Consider the following 19,886-nt stretch of genomic DNA (forward strand, 5'->3'; position numbering starts at 1 on the left):
CAAATTTGTTGCTTCATGGGCTAAACAACCCATGCTCCAGTAGCACTGTCTGATTCCTGAAAGGATAATCCCCTCATATTTGCCCTCAACCTGGGAAATGAAAGCTATTTTAATAACCTAAGAGCATTGAATTAGCCCACCTGGTAACTCACTCTTCTCATTACTGTACTGCTTCATGATATTGGCTTGATGCTGCCACCTAAACATTAAAAGGATCTTCCCATTTAGTACCTCACTGCACAATTTATTTTAGCTTAATTACAAAAATCTGTTAACAATAAGCTGGGAACATGGGAAGAGGAGATGAATGTTCTTGCAGATGTTTCAAATCACTGGGATATATATGTCTCTGTGACCATCCCATTTTCCTTTTTGCTTCCTTCTTCTTTCTATATTCTTACTTTCCCTCCTCTATTTTCTTTTGTCACACTGTTGTTTGCCTGATGATGCCACCACTATCTTTTTTTCCCAAGCTTCCTTGTTTCACTTGGTCCTTGGGATTGTACAGTAATTCTCAATTATAGAAAAGTGAATAGTTGAATTGAATAGATATTTAAGATCAGCTGGCCCTGCCTCCTCATATTACAGTTGAAAAAATGGGTTTTATTAAGTAAGTTGAATTGATTCTTGGGTGAATACAAAATATGAGACTATAATTCACAGTTTTTTTCTTCCCTGCTTCCTTCTAGATGGTAAACTTTTACCAAAAGATTTGGGGGGACATTTATTTATTCAATTAATATATATTAACAGAGATGACATACTAGTTGATAAAGTATAGGATTTGCTACAGATCTTGTCCTTCAGGAGTCTGAATGTCGTGACCTGCCCACAATGTCTGCCATAATGTTTAGTAGAAATCTGAATGAGCACTCAAGAGAACTGTTCTCAAATTTTATCCCCTTTCAGCACAGATAACCTAATGACAGAATTTTCAAGGAGAATCACAGTTTTTAATAGTGACATTTTCATGATGTCTCTGCTATTAAGCACAAATGCTTCCTGGGAAGGTATAACATTTGGTATAATCAATTCCACATTAATTCTTTCATAGCTGTTCATGGTCCATAAGAGAAAAAGACAAAAAATATGGTGGAATTAATTTTCAGTCAAGGGGGGAATCTCAATGCTTACTGAGTGCTTACTGCATGCCATATTCTGGGTCAGACATTTGAGAGCATTGAAATAACAAGACAAGGATCTTATTGCAAAATGGGAAAGCAGACATGTAAACAATTATAATACCATGAAGGAAGTGCTTACTAATTATGACACAGACTTAAGGCAGGTCAGGGCATAAAGGCCTTCTAGTTGAAAAACGGTTATAAGATAATGTGAAAATTTCAAAGAAATCTAAATTGTTCAGCAGGTTTAAAGTACTGAGGATGCATGTGAGTAAGTATGAGTGTGTACATATGTGCATGTTAGAGAGAGTGTGAGAGAAAGCAAGTACACATGTGTACAGGAGATAAAAGATGCAGAGAAATAGTGGGAAGATATGGAGGTGAACAAGCTAGAGGACCTCGGGGAGAAAGAGGTGGGGTATTGAGTGTAGGGAGAGGCAAGGAGACAGATATAGGGAAGAGATGAAAGGGAGAGACAGAAATGGGAATAAGGAGATGGGGACATGTCAGGGAGAAAGGAGGCAGAAAATTGTACACATCTGTATACTTGTGTAAGAGAGAGAAACAAGGAGAGGCAGAAGGAGAGCACACATACATGTGTGTTTATATGCATGACTAAGGCTAGATGGGCTGTATGCAGGCAGAGATCAGCATCTAGGGTTTCTCCTAAAAATACCGAAACAGCACTTCAGGCAGGGGAGAAATGTAACAAGATGATAACTCTCACCCAGTAAGGGGACTCTTCTTGAATGCCCTGATGTGTCAGCTCCATGCATGGCACTGCTGTTGTGAGGGAAGTTAAGCAGATGTTTGCAATGCTCTACACCTGTCCCTGGGACCTTTCTGGGTGCTCCCAACTTCCAGTATTTGGGTCTCTGTGCCTCCTCAGAACCTGGGGAGGCTGCTCTGCTCACAGGAGCATATGGTTGGCTCCCTACTCCCTGTACCTCCACCTATCAATTCTCAATCCATGCTGCTCAGGAGCTACTGTATACATATCCCAAATGCTTCCAACCACTTGCCAATTTCCCTGTATGCTTAAGCTTTAGTGCCTACTGTGAAAGTTGGCTCAATAACATACCCTGTCAACTCCCCTGCCTCACTTCTCTCATTTGCCTACTGATGTTTCTTCATCTTATAAATAAACCACTTATAGTCATTATCTCTGGGTTTGCTTAGGGAGAACCCAATCTGAGACAAGGACAAAGGGCACCTGGGAAAAACTGCTCTAAGTTAGAACCAACTGAGGTCCCCTCTATAAAAGCATTCTGGGGAGCAGGATGAGGAAGTGAAAGACATAATCTTCTAGCACTATTAATACTAAAATTTACATTCTCTCTTTTTTTTTCTGGGGGAGGGGGGGTGCGTTTACCAGGGATGGAACTTGACAACTGAGCCACATCCCCAGCCTTATTTTGTATTTTATTTAGAGACAGGGTCTCACTGAGTTGCTTAGCACCTCGCTTTTGCTGAGGCTGGTTTTGAACTTGCAATCCTCCTGCCTCAGTCTCCCAAGTTGCCTGGATTACAGGTGTGTGCCACTGTGCCTGGCAAAATTTACATTCTTGCATTGAGTTTATTCAGCCTCTTCACCCGTCTGACAAGTGGCAACACTGCCACACAATATTCTCAAAACAATTTTAAAAAGATCAATATCTTTAGCAAGCCCTAAAAATTATTATAGGCCCCCAGAAAACATTATGATTCATAAAATCAATTGAAACTCTTTTTCAGCTTTTATCCCATTTTAAAATATTTAACATTACATAGGTACTAAGGAGGACCCATCCCATTTCTATAAAGAAGGAGAAATCTTAGTAAAATTTGGGCAAAATACCCACCTCTCCCACACTGTTTTACTTTGTTTCACTTTCTGAAATTCTACCAATTTGGAATTCATTTGCATTAAGTGTACACTTCTCAGGGGGAAATATCCCTGGCACTTTGGGGTGTGTGGGCAAAGCACTATGGACACCATTCTCCTACGATTTATCTGGGGTTGGCCTACAAAGAAGATAAAGACCTGATACCTGAATGCAGAAGCATTAATAGGAGACAAGTGGTTCCATCATATCTAAGGTCACTACCAGCACTGGCATAGAAAAAAAGCAGCAGAAAGAAATGAGAAGACACAAAGGACCAACATCCCCTACTTGAACTTATGCTTAGTGGCCAGTCTACTGAACTACTGGTATCACTGGCTGGGTTGCTGACACCACTGTCTAGTTTTATGGACACACAATAAGCACTTGACTTTAGACTCAGGGTGATGGTTAAAGAACAGTTTTTCATAGAACTCTTGTCTTTCACACATGATCTGCTACATGATCTGCTCTTTTAAGCCATTAGCAGAATTATTTTAAAAAGGCATTTGTTATCCAAAATTCAAAAAGCAACATTTATGCAACTTTTGAACCATGTTTATGAATAAAGCTTTTCATATTTCTATGAATACAATTTGTCATTCTTTTCTTTAAAATGATGCCCTATATCGATATCCTTTAGTAGCTCATCATATATTCTTTTTTACCTATCCTATTATTCACAACTAATATTCTCAATATGAAAATATTTACAAATGATGATTCTTTGAAATTTCTTGATCCACATTTGATTATAATGAGAAATCAATATTTAAATAAGCCACAATATGAAAGTAAGAGGACATTTGCTATTATGTCCTTTATTCAGTTGGGAAGGTAAAAATTCCCTGTTTTGTCTACCACTTTTCTCTGGTAGACACTTTTCTCACTTTTCTCTGTGAAATCTCCAAAAAGTGTTTTTTGGAATTTAAGCATTCTACTTGAATACTAGTAAGAGACAAAACTGAAGTGCTGTAGCTAAAACTTGCTATGGATTAAGCACAGTTAACCCCCAGAGCTTGGTTGCTAAACACCCTTCCCTGCTTAGAGCAACCATAGCTCTCTAGGTAAAAGGCAATATCTATTTCTAAGACAGGGAAAATATTAGGCAACCTGAAATATCTTGTTATATTTAAAGCAAAGAAGGCTTAGAATTTAAGGGGTTTCGTCAAAAGGACACAGGAGCCAATCTAAAGAGACTCCCATTGGCTGGAAGTGTAGCTCAGTGGTAGGACGTGAAGTTGGCATACACAAAACGCTGGTTCTATAACCAGCACCCTAAAAACAGACTCCCACTGGCCAAGTTTGGGACAACAGGAGCAACAAAAAATAATTATAGTAATTGATAACATACTGATTAAGGAATTCATAAGTCCACTGTGATATTAAAAAAAAAAAAGAAAGAGAATACATAGAGGGAGGGAAGAAAATGCTCTTTGTTATAGAAAAGTAAGCCACCAGAAGATTAAAAACAGAAAAATCATCATTTCACAATCTCCACTGTAATAATTGATTCAGGCAAGATTTATTAACAGATCCCAATATCACTAGGTAAAATTCTAGTGATGAACATGATAGTCCAGTGATGCCAAAACATCACTCCACAGATAATTTACTACTTACAAAGCTGAACAATAGAGATCACATTTAGAGATCACTATCTTACCCAGAAGATCAAAGTCAGCATCACTCAGGTGGGACTATCTTATATCATGGGCCTCCTTATGGGATGTTGTGGTAAGTATAATATTGCTTGTAACTACTTAAATTAATTAAAATTAACAGAATTAAAAATATAGTCCTCAGTGTCATGATCCACATTTTAATGGCGCAGAAGCCGCATATGGCTAGTGGCCATCGAATTAGCATTAGCATAGATATACAACATTTCTATCTGCAGAAATTTTAGTTGGGTAGTGCTGGTCTCAACCACATTTCCAATTTACAGTAAAAATGGGGAAATTCACAATGGTCAGTAGCTGACCTACCTTCAAAATACCCAATGTCATGGAAAAAGAAAAAATGTTAAGTGGCAGGCCATAGGAGATAAAATCAGATTTAAAAAATTAAAAAAATAACTAACAATACAACAAATAATAGTGGGCTTATAGTCTGGAAATATAAGGTACTTTTTGGGAGAACTGGAGAAATTTGAATATGAACTATATATATTAAATCATATTATGGAATTCTTATTAGTTTTCTTATATAACAATGCATTATGATTATGTAGGAGCCCACCCTTATTTTCAGGAGATCCACACTCCAGTGCTCAGGAGAAAAGTGTCATGATATATGCAACAGACTTGCAATGGCTCAGAGAAAAAAAAATACAAATGGCATGCAAAAAGCAATATAGCCAATATTTAAATTGTTGCATCTAAGTAGATAATACATAAGTGCTCATTAAAAGAACTTTTATGATTTTTCTGTATATTTGAAATTTCTGCAATAAAATTAAGCTAGTGAAAATCTGCTAGAGCAAAAAGAAAGGGAAATACATAAGCCAATTTTTCCTGTAACTAGTGTTTATTTGGTTAATTTGGGTAACATGCCTATTCAGGGAAAATAGTAAGGAAGAATGCCTCTTTCCTGGCTTGCCACACTTAGCATAATTTGTGGAGCAGCAGGAAGCCAAATACTGGAGAAGAATAAGGAGCCTGAATCAGAGATGGTCTCATAAATCAGCTGCTCAGGGTCACATAGCCCAGGAGCATGAAAGAATCCTCAGGGCCATTTCCACCCCTCAGGGCTTCCCAAGTGCACATTTGACCTGAAAGAGCTCAGACCACATAAAAAGGATTTTTTTTTTAAGAAGGAAGAAATTTCTAAAGGAAACCCTAATGCTGCTCACATTCAATAATTCCTTCAATAAATACCACGTTAGACCCTATACCTTGTACTGACTAGAGACCTTGCCTATGTTGTAAATATTCCATTAATTCTTCAACTATAGTAGGAATATTAGAAAATATAACTTAAAGGTTTAAGATCAATATTGGTCATGTGGTAATTTACAGAAAAAGCTGATACTTAGTCTTCAACACAAACAGCTGAACATTATAGTGACTGCCACTAATCTGAAAAAGATTTTAGCTGAGTGCAGTGATGTAAGCCTGTATTCCCAGTGGCTTGGGAAGCTGAAACAGGAGGATCACAAGTTCAAAGCCAGTCTCAGCAACTTAGTAAGTTAGCAAAACCCTGTCTTAAAATAACAAAATAAAATAATAAAAGGGTTGGGGACATGGCACAGTATACTACACTATATTACAAAATATACACTATACTACAAAAGATCAGGGTTAAGTGTCCCTGGGTTCAATCTCCAGTACAAAAAAAAAAAGATTTTACAAAACAGTACAAAACAAGACATCACCTTCAGTTCTTGAAGCTTCTCTATATTTGTGGTAAAGTGTCCAACATGAGCTTTAGCACACTCAAATCGTTTTAAATATTCTTGGTTTCGAGTACGAGCCTTCTTTTCAGATTCACATATTTCCTTCAGGTATTTCTTCAGTTTTACATATTTCAGCTTAACCCTGAAAAAAGATGTAAAAACAACAGAGTTAGACTTTGACTCAACCTAAGCAGAAGAGTATTCTTTAATAAAACTGTTAATGAAAAAATCAAATCTAAGATATTTTACCCAAACAATAAAATCCAAAGGACAGAATGTATATATTTTTTAGAGAAAATTAATATGATGCCACTAAGATACTGTGTTGGTTACATCATGGCAAAAACTCTCCTGAGAAATGTATATAAGAACACATGATAATAGTGTTTATTATAAAGATTTATATGGATTTATTTCTCAAAATTAAATGTGATTTCAACAGTGGTATCTACATGACCATTTTAAGATACACAACCTGACATCTTTATAAAACAATGTTAAAACTATTTGCTCACATGGAAACAGAATCAAATGATAAACCATAATCCAAAAAAATGCAGAAATTTTTAAATACCAGAAAAGCTTCATTTAGATAACATAAAAAATATTTTTAGACATTACAACAATATTATTAAAGTATTCTCTAATAATATATGGACTATGTGAAAAAAAACCCCACAGATTACTCTCCATGGTACCGACACTGCTAATTCTGATTCTTAATGCTTCACAAATATTTAAATTATAAAAGAGCACAGGTTGTGCAGCATTTATGCTGTTGCCTCAAAAAACTATTCAATACTTTTTCATCAAGCAAAAATAGTTTAAAAAGTCACAAACATATTCATTCTCAAAACACCAATTTGCAAAGATGGGGGAAGGTTTCCAAAATTAATTAATCATAGACCTTAAACCTAAACCAACAATTTTCAAGAAATTATTGTGCTAATAATGCTATGCTCTGGCTATGGTTGGCTGTCTCCATTTTTCTTACTGCATAAAAAGTTTATTTTTATTGCTGCTACATTTTTGACAGTAATAGAGGTAGAACCTAACATACTGTCTTTCATACTCGAGCATATTAGTAAGCTGGTGGTGGTATCCAGAGTCTACCTGGAGTAAGTACAATAGTAACCATGTCTTCTGCCACCCAATACCCTTCAAAGCTGATCAAATTAGTAAGTCATCCATCCATCCATGTAATCATTCATAGATACAGCTACAGTCAACAAGAAAACAAACAAATAAAAACAGTGTGATAAATGCTATGAGGCAAACTAAAGAAATTTTTCTAGACCAAGCAATCTGACCTAGTTGAAAGAGGCAGGGAGGCCTTCCTAGTGTAAATAAGTTTTTAGCTAAGACCTGAAAGATGAACAAAAGTAAACCCAAACTGAGGAAAAGCAAGAATGAAGAGATGTAGAGGAAAACATTCCAGGCAGAGGCAACAGCATGTTGAAAAGCACAAAAGCAATAAATAGGAAAAATAATGAGGATATTAACAAAAATACAATAAAAATAAAATTATTAACTCTACCTCTGGGTCAGTGTTTTAAGGCTCTTTACATATTAACTCACTGAGTGCTCATAAGTATCACTATTCCCATTTGACAGATGTAGTCACAGAATATTGAAATAATCTCTCAAGGTCACTTGACTAAGAAGTGGAGAGTCTCAAACTGAACTAAAGCACTTGCCAATAGAGCCTGCTGCTTACACTATACTACAAAAAAATCTTATAGTGCTTAAGATATTGAAGTTTCAGTTAGTGCAGAATTTTGGGGAAGGGGGAAGAGAGATGATGAAAATGAAATATGGAGGGACAACAGAGAATCCCTCAGCTGCAGCAACCTAATAGCATCAGCCTCAGCTATCCACATACTTCTCTCACACTCACTTTTCTATACTACCATACCAAGAAGCTGCCCAAGAACAGACTGTATTCTGTCTTCTGTTTGCCCCTGTAACCATCAGTGAGAAAAATGGCAACTGCACAGATCTCTTCAGACGTGGGCCCACTCTTGATGTCATGACATTCTCAATACTATTTCTTCCAGAGACAAGACAAGCCTATGGTCTCTTTTCCAGAGAGAATGGTCATCTCTTTCAGTCAAGGATGTCTACCTTGACTGGAAACCTTAGAAATACTAAATTTTAAAATAAAAAAATAATTTTGAAGATAAGAAAATAAATGGACTTAATGGTGATTTGCTTTTAAAGAATTCTTAGACTTTTTTTTAGATGAGATCTTTTCATTTTTCACTCTTAGTGTGGCATGGATAAATCACAAGTTTAATGCTATTATAGTCAGAAATTCTTCATATGAATTATATAGGAGATAATGCTATCCATTTGGCTTAAGGATGAAGTTTAATAAAATTAAACATTAAAAATCTATTCTTAACATATATTACATGTATATACATATATATTTCCTACTGCTTATAATACTTTTAATAGTAATTCTCATATATCCATAAACAAACGACATACTAGGTAATCCTGCCTATTGCAGTTTTCTTCAAAATTTAGCTATTATAGTTATATGCCTTAACCATTATAGAAGCTCAATATGTTTAAATTGTGATCAAAAAGATAAGACTATATACTGTATCTCACATTAAAATATTTATGCAAAACAGTCTTGAAATAACACAAATACCAAATGATTAAAATAATCTTTATTGATAGTGATTACATTAGATTGCAGCATTCACTTCAAATCATTATAAATACAGAATTCATGACATTAGGGTTTAAATTTTGATTTAAAATTTAAACATCATATTTACATATGATGTCATGGCATCATATGTAAATTGGCTCGAAAAATGTCACCACTATCATCTCTTACCTGCATATATCAGACTGATTATATTCACAAAGTTTCTTTTCCAGGTCCAACCTCTTCTTTTCACTATTATATAAAAAGAAAACATTGCATAAATCATTACATTGATAAGTAATAAACTGATAAATTTAGACCATGATCATCTTCAAAATCACATCACTTTGAAAGTCTACTTCTCTTGGTATTTCTAATAAGAAAATGCCAAATGTGTTTGAAATACAAAGACACAAAAATATTTACCACTCACCAGGGAAGTCTAAAAAACAAAAGACACAAATATGAAGCAAAAAGATTTTCAAAATCGGGGGAAAGCATATCCTGAAAAAAGGCTGGGAAGCAAGTTCATTAATTTGGCAAGCATTTCTTGCATGCCTGTGCTAAGTCAGGTACTATTCTAAGTCTGAAGACTAACATGGCAAGCCAAAGGCCCTGTCCTAAGGCAGGTGACATATCAGGGGAAGGACAGATAACAAAGAAGATAAATCAGTAAAATATGGCCAGTTTTCTCTGAGTCAGCAGCATTTGAACATAGGCCTGGACAACCATTCTTCTCCAAATCCACTTTGGACTGAAGATTGGCAGCTTCCCCTGCTCCCAACCAGCAAAGCTGGGGCATAGCCAAATGGCTGAGTTCAGAAGAGGATTCTGAAAAGCAAATCTGGCTTCACATTTGATGAAGAGCAAGCTGCTTAACACTTATCACTTCAAATTTCAGGAAATGTCTTTTTATAACTTTGTAATGTCACCATTACTTGTCAGCTATGTTTTTGGGTGGCGGTACTGGGGATTGAACTCAGGGGCATTCAACCACTGAGCATCCCCAGCCCTATTTTGCATTTTACTTAGAGACAAAGTCTTACAGATGTTGCTTAGCGCCTTGCTTTTGCTGAGGCTGGCTTTGAACTTGCAATCCTCTTGCCTCAGCCTCCTGAGCTGCTGGGATTACAGGCATACACACCATGCCCAGCTTGTCAGCTCCTATTAATAGACTTAATCTGTGATGGTCAGGTGAGTGCTGGCAGTGAACTAGAGGAGGAAGCCTGGGGAAGAAGCTGGAGAAACTGGGTAGCAAAGGTGGCAATAGTAGCCCAAACCATGAGGCTGGTGGTTTTTGGCAGGTTCAACATTAACTAAAGGCTATTAAGACAAATTCAACATTAGAAATTTTTATTAATCACTTTTCCCCCTTCAAAGATTTCATAAATCAGTTGAGTACTTTGATCATGAGGAATGAACTGTCATGTATAACTAAAAGGAATGAATAATTGGGTAGTATGGGCAATTTGTCATTAAATTAGTAGGCCAGAATGACTTTTAAGTGCATCTATGACCCCGTGCCTCCAATGCAATGCTTTATTTATGTGGTATTCTTGGCAAAAATGAATGACTGTGGTATGCTCATGAGGCCATCAGATGGATCCAGCTTGAGAGTCACTCTCTAGAGCAAATATTGAACTCTTTGAAATTATCAAAAACATGAAAAAGGGAAACTGAGGAATCATTTCAGATTGGAAAAGGCTAAAGAGACATGGTAAACAAAATGTAATCCAGGTTTCTGGATGAGACCCTTGGCCAGAAAAGAAAAACATACATTGTTAGGACTACTGGTAAAATCTGCTGGTAATCTGTAGACTGGTAGATCAAGGATGAATCCTGACTGGGAAGGTTGTACGGTGATTATATACGAAAGTGTCATTGTTTTATGGAAATACACACTAGAGATTTTAGGAGTAATGGGGCATCCTATCTGTCAAATGGTTTCAAAAAGACTAATGATTTTAGATAGGTAGACAGAGAAAATGAAAATGTAATAAAGCAGTAGTTGAAGAATCTGGGTAAGAGGAATATTGGAAGTCTTTGTCCCACATTTCCAACTTTTCTGTAATCTTGAATTTACTTTAAATAATTTAAAAAATTAATCCATGGTATCTAGTCAAAAAGGATCACAATTTCTGGAAATCCATCACCTCCCAAGCAACAAGTTCTTTTTAATAATGAAAGCAAAACTTCTTTTTTCCTGTCCTTTATTCAAGTAGATGCAGATACCTACTGGTCACACTCTCTATCAGAACATTTCACATACTAAAAAACACCTCTTGGTCCTCTATTTTAGGCAAAAATGCTGCTAATCTTATCACTGGCCTATTTTCTAAACCCCTCATCCATACTGCAGCACCTCTGAATGCTAAGTCATTCGCATCTGTTTTAGATGTAAGACTTAAAGTAGATTGTTATCCCAGTAAAAAGACAAGGAAAGGCCTATTGTTGGATTACCTTATAATTCCTACATATTAAGTTTCTACTACAGAATCCTGTCCTGGGATACTTAAATAGTCCACATTTTTAGTCCATTATACCCCTTCCTCATCTGGATCTTGTGAAGTTTTACACAGCTGGATAGTCCTTATATGTCTGAGTTTCATCCTTTTGCTTCAACAGCACAACTCTCCATTGTCTTCAACTTTATTCAACTAAGATCTGTATCAATTTCTATTTTGATATGTCACTTGAATCAATATTGGCAGTGAAAAAACTGGAACTAATTAATGGGCCTTTTAAAAAGATGTTTTTATATACAATAAGTCTAAGAGTCGAATCTACGTATGTTTCTACCATGTTTATGGGCAGGGCAGTATACATAGTATAACAAGTCACTCCATTAGACTCTTCTAGATTCAATTATTGACTTTTACCACAATGAAAAGAAAATAGTGTATAAACACAGGAAAACATTCAGATAATAAAATTCCATCTATGGGAGAATACAGATAAGATGACTTGGGCTTGAAACATGGCAGTTACAAGGGAAAAGCATGATTATTAGATCAGGTAACATTTCAATGACCTCCTCTAAAGGGGCTGAGAAAGAATAAAAGGTGGGTTTTTTTGTTGTTGTTCATTTGGTTTTTTGTCTTATTTTTTAATCTTCCACTCTCCAGAAGTTTCTGAATTTAAGCATCTGTGACTACTTCCCAGCTTACAACCTTTGAAATTACTAGAATTTTAAGAGACAATGAACCCTGTGGTCAATGGGATTGGTTTTTAGGAAAAAGTACACCCAAACATTCAAATAGGACATGGACAATGATATTCTTTATGTATTGTTTTGCAAAATTATAGCTTACAATTGAAAAAAAAACTTTCAAACCCATTATAGTAGAAAAAAAATATGCGGCTCTATTAGTCAAGTCCCCTTATTTCTAGAAAAGAATCAAGGTTCGGAAAGGCCAAATGACCTGCTCAAGATCTCAAAACTGGTCATGGATTAGAACTCGGATTTCCACATTTTTACTGTAGCCTTCTATGTATTTAAAGTTATTTGCTTCTATTTTGTGTATACTGTGTATTAATTAGAATTAGTAATGGATTCTTCAAATGAAAAATGAATACACACAGCAATAGATATGTACTAAATTATAAGTAAAACATGAATTCCAAAAACAGAAGTGTGAATAGGCCATAAAATTTGACTTGAATTTCTCAATTTCAACAGCCTCACCTTGCTTAATAATTAAAGGAATAAGTGTTAAACATAAAGTGAGCAATCATTTCACAGTTATTGTACCATAAAGACTATAAACAGCCATGTGTTCCTAGTATAGGAAGCAAAAATAACTCACAGTTAACTTAGTTCAGAAAGAAAACCATTTAAATCAGTAACATTTTAAGATCAAATATTTGGCTAAGACACACAAATAACTAAAAACCTGGGATAGCTAAGCCACCCTTCAAATAGAATAGACACAAAGTCAAAAAAACACTTTACATGTACTGAAACACGTTAACTTGTTTTTTAATTATCAGGTATATGCAGACACTTAAGATCATCTTGGAAATATCATAGGATCCATTCTACCTGGTTGGCTGGAAAATGGTCATTATTTAGTAACAATATGTGGCTGCTCAATTCTATTTAAGATATTCATAACTCCTAGACATAGCTGGTTGACTTTGGGATTTCTTTCATAAATTCAACAAATATTTATCAAGGGCCTCCTTCGCCACAGGTCCTCTACTGTGAGCTGAAAATTCAGCTAGATACGGTTCCTGTGCCCCTAGAATTCTTAGTCTAGGCAACAAGAACTTAAGCCTCCATGAAGAGTGCTATAGGAATGCTGAGAGTGCAATAAATGTGTTGGGGCAGGGAAGGTTCTATAGGGAACAATTTTTTTTTTTTTTTATTTGCAGATGAAGAAGATCCTAGAGTAGGTGAATGACAGTATGTTAGGAAGAAATTGGATGTTCAAAAGAAGATAAAATATAATGAGGACAATTAAGGAGGCCTGTTGTAGAGGCTCTGTAAAATAACTGACAAAAATTAAATCCAGCATAAGATGAATGCAATTCATTTTCAAAATCACTTCTGCCTTTACCTTACATGTAATTACTGTACTGTTATCATTTTAGAATTGTGACATACGCAGCTCTCCCGTTTACTAGAATGGTTTTGTAACTTTTAATACTCATTAAACGTTTTGTTTATCAAGAGATCCAAAAATCTATTTCCTTTCTTGTCAACTAATGAGATTTCTAACTCCAACTAATTTAGTAGCTAAATAAGATTTCCAACAACTTATCTTTCATTTGGTTATTAATAGTCAATTGCTTCATAATTTTCCCTCTTTATGCACTCTTAGATGTAACTGTTTTGGATGGTTCTCATCTTTCATGTCTTAATCAAAGGCAATACGAATCCTCTGGAAGCTGAACTTCTCCTGCTAGAAATTTCGTCTTTTTCCTGGATATCTAGCTAGGCCCAGCTTCCCCCCCAAAAAAGTCTCCAGCATTTGAATAGGGCATGTGTTTGACGAACACTCTCTCTCTCTCTCCAGCCTGCGTTCCTGGACCTGTCATCATTGATGCAGTGCAGCTGTCAAGGTCGGATGACAATTTGAAGAGAGAGTGAGGAGGGGGGCATGTAGAAGGGGGCTAGAGAAATTCATAAGACCTGATGGAGAGTGACAGGCAGGAGAACTCCCACTCTCACTTATGGGCAAATCCAGAGTCGCAGCCGCATCCTCAAGGGGGTCCCCGGCTTTAGTTTCTGTAGGGGGAGGGGTGTCTCACCTTTCTCAGCGCGCACCACTTACACTAGAGATATTTCTAGCAAACTTTGAACTCTAGGCTCCACTCGGAGCCTCTGGGGCGTCGCAGGCGGACTCCGGGCCCAGGTGAACAGCAAGCAGGGGAAAATGGTAAGGAACAGAGGGCAGGGCATCCAGAAGACCCTCAGAGGCGCGGGCCCACTGCCCGCCCTCTCCCATGGTCGCCCTACCTGTCCCGTAGCCCATGCTGAAGATGGCCCACCCTCTCGTAGTAGTCGGGGCTCGCCAGGGGTGCTGACGAGGCGGGGGCCCGGTGCATGCTGCCGCCACTTCACCCGCCCTCTTCGCCTCGCCGCTGGGCAACGGACGGGTCTCGGTTGCCCGAGGAGACCGCCCCACCATGCACTGCGGGTAAACACGCGGCCAGGCCTCCTGCCGGGGGCGGGGCGACGTGGGGCGGGGCGAGAGGAGCGGTGAGGGGCGGGGCTGGGCGCCGTAGAGGGCGAAGGCAGGACGTCACGGAAAGGCGGGGCAGAGGTTTTCCGAGAGCTGGACTAGTGCTGGGCAGTGGTGAATGTAGATCCACGGCCTCTGAGCCCACGGGCGGAGACTACAGGCAGATGGTTGGGTAAGCGGCTTTGAGTCCTGGGTGTGCTTCCCTCTTCTCCCCCGTGTTTCCCTTGCCTCATCCTTCGGGATTTGCACAAATTGCGTTACAAAATGCCTTCTCTCGCTTCCTTCCACTTGCCCTCCCTCCTTTTTTCTCAGGATTTGCTGAGAGCCAGGCACTGTGGTAAGCTTGTTTCCCCACCAGCACCTAAAAGCAAAACAAATACCACACAAAAAACAACCCCAAATACTGCTGTGTTCACCCCCTTACTTGAAAACTCCACGCTGCCTCTAAGGATATGTTTAGTGCTGCAGGTGCTCATGGGTGGAGAGGGAAAGGTTGTTAACTAGTTGCTTGGGAAACAGACATTTATTTGTGCAGATGTCTCTGATGGACAATATTCCGGACATCCTGTAGAATCCTCCAGCAGAAGCTGTGGACTCAGACAGCCTTGGCTCAGATCTCTTCTTCCACTACCAGGCTGTGGCCACCTGCAAATTACCTTCTTCACTGAAGCCCAGGTTTCCTTATACGTAAAATGATGAGGCTGTTACAGCAGGATTAATTTAATATTAGATTAGTTAATATGTGTTATTGATTTGTTTTTGTTTTTGTTTGGCTGCGGGGGAGGGGTCGTACCGGGGATTGAAACTCAGGGGCACTCCACCACTGAGTAACATCCCCACCCCTATTTTGTATTTTATTTAGAGACAGGGTCTCACTGAGTTAAATAGCATCTCGATTTTGCTGAGGCTGGCTTTGAACTCGTGATCCTCCTGCCTCAGCCTCCGGAGCTACTGGAATTACCAGCGTGATGGCACATGCCTGGCAGTGTGTTATTGTTTATAAGAGGGCCCAGCACATAGGAAGCATCAGCTTTTACAACACCATCATCAGCATGACAAAAAGCTTCCTGAAGAAAGGCAACCATATTCTAAAACCCACAGGGCAGAAAAAAAAAAAAAAGAAACTTTAATCCCTTATTGTTCACTTCTTTTGGTGATTCAGTTATTAATTTCACTTATGTGCAACTTGTGACTTACACTAGTAAATTGATCATTAGAACAGGAGACACTCAACAGTCAACAATATAAAATCATAATATTACTTAGCCTTTCTTTCACACTCCAGTGGTCGAAGAGCAAGAATAAGGATGAAGGTCCTCCTACCATCTGCCTGTATATGAACAGTTACAAATCAAGATAATAAACTAAGTAAAAAAGGATCTCTTCTCATACATTGACCCATATGCTCTCACAAAAACCTGGAAATCCAGGGTGGAATTTCATTCTGACTCCTTCCCTAGTCTACTCCCTAATTTCTCACCCCAGGCTCAGTCTTGCACCATGAAGGACCTCACACAGGGGCAAAGATATATGTGCCTTTCCTGCTCCCCACACCCACAAATCCCAGCTGTTTACATGCCTACCTTCTCTTGGCCTAAGGGTGAACTTCAGGTTGAACTTCAGTGAACCAGGAAAGAGGGTTTTTGTGTTTGTTTGTTTATTTTTTTCTTTTTGTAGTTGTAGATGGACAGCATGCTTTTGTTTTTTATTTTTATGTGGTGCTGAGGATTGAACCCAGTGCCTCACATGTGCTAGGCAAGCACTCTGCCATTCAGCTACAGCCCCAGCCCAGGAAAGAGGTTTTTGAAGGCCTTGGAAAGTAGCTTCTTTAAGCAGGAATCAGGGAGTGGATACCTGTAATGTGTCCTACAAGGGAATATGTGTGTGTAAGCTTCTGATGGCATGTCCTCTGACCCTGGAGCCTCCTTGCCTTGTTCAAATAAGTAGCCAGAGGAGAGTCAGAACAGGCTTATAATATACAGAAGCTAAGGGCACCGTCCTCTTGCCCAGGTCTAAGGGTAGTAGTGATGTAACTTTATTTAGTTGCTATGTGAAATCATTGTATCAAATTGATTCTGTGGTAGTATACAACTGTTGATTTTATTGATTTTAGTGTGACCAAAATTTTACTAATAACCCTCACCAAAAAAATATGCATTACATTTTTAGGATATTTTATTTAGGTCCACCCCCACTCAGGTTAGCTTTCATCTCAGGGGGAGATGAAATTCCCAAACAATATAGCTATTTTATAATTATTTCCAGTAAATAGCATAGAGGAAGCAGATGATACAGATTTAGTGTCATTTATTAGGATGATATTAGCCATTTATTAGGCCATTTTAGGAGAGTCTAAAATTAAGTATAATTCAATAATAAATAGATAATTCAAAATAATGACAATTTGCATTCTATGGTTAATTCATTAATACCATGAAAATCTAGATGGAGGACACCCTCTACTAACAATACATAGTGAATGAAATATTTCTAATGTGTTTATGTTAAAAATGTGCATTCTAAATGGTGACAGACTTTAATAATTCAGGGTTCTTCACTTTGAATATTTAATTTGCTGGGGAAATCTCTTTTAGTATTTTTCTTCAGTTTTTTTTTTTTATATTATCAAAGCTGATTACTGTAAGCAGCTCTGCTTTTAGCCTACCTGGACTGTGAGCCATAATCTGCTAGATTGTCAAGGCTTCCTATAAGACTCATGATGTCTTAGCTAGAGACGAGGAGGAGGAGGAGTCTATCCTCACCCCCTTATATTAAAAAGGAGAAAAAAAGTTCTGGAAGAGTAAGGGAGTTGGACAAGGTCATATAGCTGGTGATCTGTGTAAAAATTCTAGTACAAAATATGTGTCCCTGATAGCCTTATTAAGCAAACAGCAAGGGAAACCCTTGTTTCAGCTCAGTAATCATGTGATCTTATGGTAAACCACATGAAATTGTCATTTTTGAAACTCAAAAACAATTAAATTAATGAATGAAAAAGTTGGCTTTAGAGATATATTAAAATTAGAATTTTACATTTTAAAATGCATTTACCATGTACTTTTCTCCCTCCCCCCCCCCCACTAAATCCTGTATATCTGAGTCAACAAATTGGATATTGTATTAATTTGCTAGGGCTGCCATATCAGAGCACCACAGACTAGGTGGCTTAAACAAGACGATTTATTGTGTCACAGTTCTGGGAGCTAAAGAGCAAGGTTAGGATATCTTCAGGGTTGGTTCTTTCTGAGGGCTGTGAAGAAGAATCTGCTCCATACCTCTCTCCTATCTGCTGGTAGTTTTCAGGTAATCCTTGGTGTTCCCTTGGCTTATAAGCACATCCCCTGTCTTGATGTTCACATAATGTTCTTCCTCTGTGTAAGGGCACCAATCATGTTAGATTAAGGGCCCATCTTCCTCCATTATGATCTCATTTTAACTAATTACATCTACAATAACCCTATTTCCAAATAAGGTCCTATTCTGAGATATTGAGAGTTAGGACTTCAACATGTGTATTTTAGAGGGGATGCGATTGAAGTCATAAGAGATGGGAAAAATATTTTATCTTTTAATCACTATTGTATCCTATGCTTTGGAAATAGAGATATGATATCATATATATCTGTGTATGTAACTCTTTCTGCCATTGAGGACTTATACTGATGCAAGCATTTATTGCTTCATTTAAACCTATGACATTCCTTTAAAGGATCATAATATTAAACAACTGCCCTAAGATCACATTACGAGTGTGTTGTCAAGCTAATGCTAGTGATAGGATTTGGACACAGACTTATTCCAGAGTCCATATCTCTTATCCTTCTTTTATTTAAATGTATTTTTTAGTTGTTGATAGACCTTTATTTTTACTTATTTATATGCGGTGCTGAGGATTGAACCCAGTGCTTCACACATGCTATGCAAGTGCTTTACCACCGAGCTACAACCCCAGCCTTCTCTCTCTTTTTTTTTTTTTTTTTTAAGTTTTCGGCGGACACAACATCTTTGTTTGTATGTGGTGCTGAGGATCGAACCCGGGCCGCACGCATGCCAGGCGAGTGCGCTACCGCTTGAGCCACATCCCTAGCCCCAACCCCAGCCTTCTCTTATCCTTCTTTTTATGATCTTGAAACTCATTAATTGACATTTTTAACTTCTTTTTTTAATATTTATTTTTTAGTTTTAGGTGGACACAATATCTTTATTTTATTTTTATGTTGTGCTGAGAATAGAACCCCGTGCCTCATGCATGCTAGGCAAGCATGCTACCACTTGAGCCACATCCCCAGCCCTTTAATTTCTTTATATGATATATTAATCTGTTATCTATTGCTAATAACAAAGAACCACAGATTGGGTAAGTTTTAGAGAAAAGAGTTTTCTTTTGGCCTATGGTTGAGGAGGCTCAAAGTTTAGATATCTCCTGTGGTTTGGCCGCTGCTGTTGGCCTTCTTGCTGGCAGGGTCCCAAAGTAGCACACAGCATCAGTTGGCAAGAGACAAAGAGCACATATGTGAAAGTGTTTCTGTTGTGGTCTCTTTCTTTTTATAAAGCCACCAGGATTCAACCACAGGGGTACCACCTTAATGACTTTATCTAATACTGAGCACCTCCCAAAGGTCTCATATCTAAACATCTTAGTCAGATTGTTTCCACCCTCCTAATGCTGCACAGTGGGGATGAACTTTCAATACATAAAAACTTGGAGGACAAATTCAAATCATTCATATTATATGTAAAACATATACTATGTGATCCTTAAGGTTTTTACATATAGGTGATTTATTGTTTGGAGAATAATATACATTAACATAGAATGCATTTTTCTACATACTATGATACAACATTATGTGTTCAATATTCTGTTTCATTTTTCTCCTTGAAGCTCAGAAAAACTGTATTTTTCATTATCACTAGCAGTTACGTGGGTCTACATGATCAAGTTCGGCCAATGAAATATGAGCAGAAATAATGTAGACACTTTCAGGCCTAGTCCCCAAATATCCCACACAATCTTTTTCCCCCAGTTTTCATTAGTTGTCTGGTTAGATGCAGTGGATCCAATGGAGAACTCCTAGGCACTGGAAGAAGAGTGGATGACTACAAAGAGGATGTAAGTGTGACTTGAGCAAGAAATAAACCTCTGTTGTG

At 37.7% G+C, this 19,886-nt stretch overlaps 1 protein-coding gene across 2 annotated transcripts in view; it reads right to left on the reverse strand.

The window, feature by feature from the left end:
- Nucleotides 1-14,670, reverse strand: part of Kiz (kizuna centrosomal protein) — a 127,368-nt gene extending 112,698 nt beyond the window's left edge. For both annotated transcript variants that reach the window (XM_071608689.1, XM_027953705.3), the window contains exons 1-3: nt 14,510-14,670; nt 9,238-9,300; nt 6,363-6,525 (exon numbers count right to left, since the gene is read on the reverse strand). In XM_071608689.1, coding sequence (XP_071464790.1) covers nt 6,363-6,525; nt 9,238-9,300; nt 14,510-14,598 — 315 coding nt within the window. In that variant the 5' untranslated portion in view covers nt 14,599-14,670. The remainder of the gene's footprint in view (nt 1-6,362; nt 6,526-9,237; nt 9,301-14,509) is intronic.
- Between the last annotated feature and the right edge of the window lie 5,216 nt (nt 14,671-19,886).

Source organism: Marmota flaviventris, chromosome 2 (genome assembly GCF_047511675.1).
Source record: "Marmota flaviventris isolate mMarFla1 chromosome 2, mMarFla1.hap1, whole genome shotgun sequence".
Lineage (NCBI taxonomy): Eukaryota > Metazoa > Chordata > Mammalia > Rodentia > Sciuridae > Marmota > Marmota flaviventris.